The sequence below is a fragment of the Elephantulus edwardii genome, unplaced genomic scaffold, assembly GCF_000299155.1.
Source record: "Elephantulus edwardii isolate Elephantulus edwardi_28Jun2011 unplaced genomic scaffold, EleEdw1.0 scaffold00132, whole genome shotgun sequence".
NCBI lineage: Eukaryota > Metazoa > Chordata > Mammalia > Macroscelidea > Macroscelididae > Elephantulus > Elephantulus edwardii.
The window spans coordinates 3,817,563-3,824,084 of record NW_006399882.1 but is presented as its reverse complement, the minus strand read 5'-3'; the positions used below and the strand labels follow the sequence as shown (position 1 = coordinate 3,824,084).

The following is a 6,522-nucleotide window of genomic DNA, read 5'->3' as shown; positions in this document are numbered from 1 at the left end:
CCAAACTACTCTTTGGAGGCAAGGATTTTGAAGCTCTGTCTCACATCCTTTAAGCATATTGCCAGGAGGAATCAGTCCTTGGAGAAGGACATCGTGCTAGGAACAGTGACGGGATAGCACAAGAGGGGAGGAAGACCCTGAATGAGATAGATTGACTCAGTGACTAGGGTAGTGAAGGTAGTTGTGTCAGGGACAGTGAAATTGGCTCAGGATATGGCAGGGTTCAGAGTAAATGTACATAGGGTTGCTGTGAGTCTCAGGTGACTCCATGGTACATAAGAACAACAAAGGTCACAAGGTCACTGAGTAGATTTTTAAATGAGAATAAAGGAAATTTTGAGATGCCTCATTAATTCTAACCAATTCCTTCTCTTCAAAGGAAATATATCAAACAACACAAGATACAAAAACCCCCAAACATATGGCCACCTAATAGATTCTGATGCATGGTGACCCTATAAGGAAAAGTAGAACTCCCAAAGTGTTGGGGAATGTTGGAGGGGGAGGGAGGGCCTCTGGCCAGGACAGATTGCCTAGCTCTGGGTAAGTGCAAGCCTCCAACAGCCTTTAATATGGGGCAGAGAAAACTCTCCTGCGTTTGGCAGTACCAGCTTGAGAAAGCTCGCCATCTGGGAAGATGGCTGCCTCATCTGTTGAGCTGGGATTAGTCTGCACAAGGCTGAGGTTTTATTCTATCCACATGTCTCACATCTGCAAGCCCACCCTATTCTGTCTTCCTGTTTACTCACTCATATGTAAGTGCGCTGCAGCCCCCAATAAAATTGAGCTGGATTGACTCTCTGATCGGCTCCCAGAGTGGTGTGTCTCCGTCATGATTACCCCCATTAGGGTGTCACTGTTCATTGCTGGCAAACAGACAGCGACATCGAAGGACTTTCCAAGTCTGTACTCTTTAAGGGACCAGACTGCCACACCTTTCTTTAACAGAGCAGCTGCTAGGTTCAAACTATTGACAGCTGAAATGGCCACTGAGCACTGAAGCAATATGGAACCAGGGCTTCTATCTGTCATTTTGTTGTTGTTTTCCTGGTTTTTTATTTGCTTTTTAAAAATTAGTTTGTTTACAAAATTCATATACATTATGTTTCACACTACTCTTCATTCACATTGTGATTCATACAATCATTCTAATGCTGTATGTTTTATAAAATTTATCACCATTGGACCTTGGCTGGCCATCATTATTATCCTATCTTTTTGCCTGGATCTTTTACAATTTCTTCTCCTCTTCCTCTCTCTCCACTCACCAAACTGTGCTACCCTGTGGTTTCACCCCTATCTATTACAGCCCTCCCCCCTTGAATTTCCATATGTGTTTTACTAGTTGTCCCTCTGTTTTTACAATATTGATTTTATGCAGTATATGTTCTTACATGACTGTGTTAGTTTACTCAGAATAATACTCTCCAGCTTTTCCCAAGTTATGTAGTATTTTTCAAAATCATTGCTCCTGAAAGCTGTGTAGTATTCCATTGTGTGAATGTATCATAATTTCTCAATCCATTTGGTTGTGGTTGGACATTTGGGCTGTTTCTACGTTCTTGCAATAGTGAATAAGGCTGCTATGAACATTGGAGTACAAATCTCTGTGTCTCAGTTCCAATTTCCTTGGGGTATATTCCTAGTAGTGGAATAGCTGGGTCATATGGAATTTCTGTGTTCAATTTTTTGTTCAACTTCCAGAGTGGTTGCACCATTTTGTAATCCTATCAACATTGTATCAGAGTTCCCACCTCTTCACATCCTCTTCAATATTTATTGCTTGCTACCCTACTAAACTTTGCCACTGCTACTGGGATGAGATGGTATCCCATTGTGATTTTGATTTGCATCTCTCTTATTGCTGGTAATTTTGAGCATTTCTTTATGTGTGTGTTGGCCATCTGAATGTCCTCCTTTGTGAAAAGTCTTTCCATGTGTTTTGCCCATTTTGTAATTGGGTTATCAGTCTTTTCTTCTGGGGACCAGGAGTATTTTGTAAACTTTGGTATGAAAGACCCTTGTCTGAGATGGTATTGCCAAATGTTTGTTCCCAGTCAGTAGGCTTTCCTTTCACTTTTAGAAAAAGGCTTTTATGCATATGAGGATTTAATCTTTAGAAAGTCCCATTCATCAATTTATTCTCCCCAGATTGTGCATTTGTGGCTGTGTTTGGCAGTCTCTTTATACCACAGGCTGGGCCTGCTAAGCTTGGTCCTAGTTTGTCTCTTATGAACTATATGGTTTGGGGCTTTACTCACAGAACTCTGATCCATCTTGAGTTGATTTTTGTGTATGGTGTGAGATGCAGATTCTGTTTCAGCTTTCTGCAGGTAGCAGTCCAGTTTTGCCAGCACTGTTTGTTGAAGATGTCTTCATTTGGTAGGTTTTGTTTTCTTGTCGAATATTAGGTGACCATTGATAAATGGGTTAATTTCTGGGTTCTTGATTCTGGGTGGTTTTGGTGTTTGGTTTCTTTTAATTCTGTCATGTTGTTAGTGGAGCCCCAGTTATGCGTGAACTCATGCTTTGGTGCTGCAGATTGGTGCCAGGGACTGGCGTGCTGGGGGCTCAAAGGCGGCTGGTAGGACTGATTCTTTCAATGGAGACACGGAGACCCTTAAACTGTTTCTTCAAATCCTTGTGAACTAATCAGAAATTCCCATTACTTCCTTTCCCCTATGCTTTTAACTTCCCAGCATTCAGCCAGACCAAATGTGATCACAACTGGCTGCTTGGTCTACTCCACACCTCATTCATTTACTTCTTATAGTTAAGATTTCCCAGAATTGTCAGAGGAATATCTTTATTTTAAAGAGTGAACTGGTTTTATGAGGTGTGTTATTTTAGTTTTGTTTTGTTGTATGGGTTTGTTTTTGTTTTTTTAATAGAGTTATCTCATGAATAATCTTAAATTGTCTTGAAACTCTTCTTTGCATTCATCTGTTTCTGATATTGAAAAGCAGAGCACACATTGTCTTAAGCTTTATTTACTTTACCAGGCTAAAGATTTTCCTTAATTTTTTCATACTGAGGACTAACAGACTTTCCTGTGTCCCTGTCTCTCTTTTCAACTGATTTGACTAATGACTTAATTTTGTTCTTAAAGTGTCAGACACTTCCAATTGTTGAAGTTATTGGTTTGACTGACTTTTAAACAAAATGAATCAATTGTATAACGTGGTTAAGTAAACCCAAATATATTTTGGTGAAAGCCTGCTAGTTACTATAAACTGTTTTATTTGGTGTTTGCAGTTTCTCACTAGTTATTAAAGTGGTTGATCCTGGAGGACTTTTTACAACTGGAAACCTAAAGATTTTCCTCATCAATGTCAATGATAAGGACCCTATTCTCACCTGCAGGTAAGAAAATAACCCCTAATATATTATTTTAACTTGACCTTGCAAATTCAATAGCAAGTTATAGTTTCTGAAATCTGTGAACAAAATTTCCATTATGGTGGAATCTTCTTTATTTTTCCTGTGAAGAAGGAAAATAGCTAAGTACAGTGTCAACAACCACTTAAAATTCTGAAGACATCCTTCTTTTTTTATTATTTTTAATTTGTGGGAGAAAAAAACATTTCAAAAAAAGGCTAAAGAAGGAACAGATTGGACAAAATATTCAATTAGAAATATACAATGACGTATATTAGAAATTATCCACAGGCATGAGGTATTCAAATAAGTAAGACTCTGCTACCATTCCATGAAATAATATGGTTTAAAGTGAAAACCCAAGTCACATATACATAAATGTCAGTAGTGGAACGATCCATCCTTTTTACTTGCAAAGGATAAACAGAAAACTATATTTCTATAGGACATTTAGAAAGAGTTCTCTTCACTTTAAGAAGGAAGACGTCCTTCTTCAAAATGGAAAATAATATTGTTTCAAAGTATAAAATGTATTAAAATATGAACTAAATAGGGTGTTATCAGCAAAATATATCCTCAGAGTCTGCTGTGCTTTGTTATTTCTCATTGACCTTCAGGATAATGATAATTAATATTCTCTGCTTAAAAAAATCCTAACAGTGGGGAATTTCTTTAAACATTTTAAGGGCTAGTAATTATGTGAAACTGGCTCTTATTATATAGCGACAAGAGCATGGAGGTTAAAAAGACTGTCTAGAGTCCAATCAACTGGAGATCAGAGCATCTTCCTGCCGCCTAAAAATCAGTTATTAAAATTAAGTAATTTCTTCAAGTTCCTTAATTTCTCTAAAATTTCAATTTTACATCTGTAAAATAAGGACAAATATTGCACCCACTGCTACAAATATTGTGAGGGGAAATATGAGAAAATAGATGAAAAGTGCTTTAACAATCCACCAACTCATTACTGTCATGTAAAACTGACCCTCCAGCAGGTTTTCAGAAGCTGTAATGGAGGAGACTGCTCTTCTCTCTCCCCTAGAACCACCAGTAGATTTGAAACAAATCCCTTTGAGTTGGCAGTACAATTCCTTACCCACTAGGCCAGCCAATTAGCACTCCTGTGAAAAGTGCTTAGCACTAAACTATAAATACTGAATGACTAGGTTACAATAAATGACATGGTCAAAACTTCCACTCATTGTTACAGTCTTTAAACCACCAGCTCTCCTCCCACCATGTCAGTATAAAAGAATGTACAATAAGTCAGTGCCACTTTATTAACCTTTTCTTTTAAAATAAGTTTATTTAGCATCGACAACGCAGTCTTGAATGTTACTTCTGTAAACTCAACCGTGCACAGTAAAGGTGACTTTACATTAGATGAAGAAATTCCAATCGGGAAAACGGTGGGCATGTGCCAGGCCACAGATGAAGACAACTTGGGAGATTTAACCTTTGGATTAGATCCAGGAAACACTTACTTCGTAGTTGACAAAGGTAGGTTGTGAATTATTCTCAGTAAATGATATCCCTTAAAACATAATACTATATCTGTTTATTAATTATATCTCTTTCAGAAGACTGGGTTTTCTGGGGACAAGCATTGGGTTTTCCTCATTCCTATAAATCATTGTGAAGGACATAGTAGATACTGGGTAAAACTATTTAACACCTCAATTTGCTTGAGGACTTATTCGAGATCTGATGTCTGGTCCACATTTCTGATCCCTTATATCTTACAGTTAGGAGCTGAATGTCAATGTTTCTCTCTCTCTCTATCTCTCTCCCAAATATTCTTCGTTCATTCATTAGGAACTGCTACAAATGTCCTGGCTCTCCACATGACCTCCCAAAGTCATCTTCTCAGACCTAGTTCATTCTTCTTTCTGCCTCAGAACCAAAGTTATTGTGGGAGAGAATCTAATTGGACTTTCTAGTGTCAATCATTTCCTCCTCATCCAGTCAGATATGGCTGAGACAAGGCTTCTTCTGGGGTTGAATAGAGATAAAAAGTTGGCATTTCGAGTGAGTAAATGTACAGGTTACAGCCGTTGTAGCAGTCGCTGTCATTCTTCCACCCAAATCATTTCAGGCCATTCCAGATTGTCAGGTTGACTTCTGGCTCCCAGAATCTGTGTTTCTTGGGTTTTGGGTTTTTGTTTGTTTGTTTTTTACTTGAGAATTTATTTGGGGTCTGATGCTTGTTCCACACTTCTGATCTCACAACAGGTTGTAAGTATTGGAGAAATACTACTTTTTTCACCCTCCTCACTCCTCAGCTTTTAAATAACAACTGAAGGAAGTTGCTGTGTAATTACTCTCATTCTCTGTTTCTGGCACAGTATAATTCTTTTATGCACTCAAAATATGGGATTTATTTTAGAACTATTGTGCTACCATGACTCTTCTGACATTTTTCCCATTGCAAACATAATGCATATTCATACAAGTAAATTCTAGACACATTTGCCTATAAATTGAAAGAAATTTTTCTACATCTGAAATGAGTCGTACTTATTAAAAATGGGAATTAATAACAAATACTCTGTATAATGATGTCTTTGTAACAATGATAGAGTATAATTGTTACTAATTTCCTTTTTTATTTTTATGCTTTATGCTGGTGTCTAGACTTCCCCGTGGTGTGATGCTGCAGTTGCTAATAGTGGTGACATTTGACAGTGCACTTTTTATTGACAGCCTTTTCTTTCTTGTCTCCTTCTGTCACACCATGTCCCTAAGTTTCCTTGCTCTCTTCTCAAATAAACTCCTTGCACTGCTGGTAGGTTTGCTTTGGAGAAACTCCCCACTAATAAAGGTACCTTCCTCTCTTACCTGGATTGCCTCATGGGCCTCTTTACTGGGCATCCGCCTTTTCTCCTTACCCCTCCAATAGTCTGCTCAAAGCAGAATGCATTTTCTTTCTAAGCCAAATTGGATCACATTTTCTGTCTTTACTTGGTATACGATCAAGATTTATTTTTTTCAAATTTTTATTGATTCTGCGATGATGCATCTATTAGAACACCTTTGGATAAATAATGAAAACAATTGACCTCTGGACAGCCATTGAGGACAGATTGTTGAAACTGCAGTAACAGAGGTGTGCTGTGTAAAAAAAATTATATATATATATATTTT

General features: G+C 37.8%; 1 protein-coding gene across 1 annotated transcript in view; it reads left to right on the top strand.

Moving 5' to 3' along the window:
- LOC102865561 (cadherin-related family member 3-like) overlaps window positions 1–6,522 on the top strand; it is a 147,932-nt gene that overhangs the window by 91,809 nt on the left and 49,601 nt on the right. The window contains exons 3-4 of the mRNA XM_006893867.1: window positions 3,267–3,363; window positions 4,682–4,878. Of these exons, the coding sequence (XP_006893929.1) occupies window positions 3,267–3,363; window positions 4,682–4,878 (294 nt within the window). The remainder of the gene's footprint in view (window positions 1–3,266; window positions 3,364–4,681; window positions 4,879–6,522) is intronic.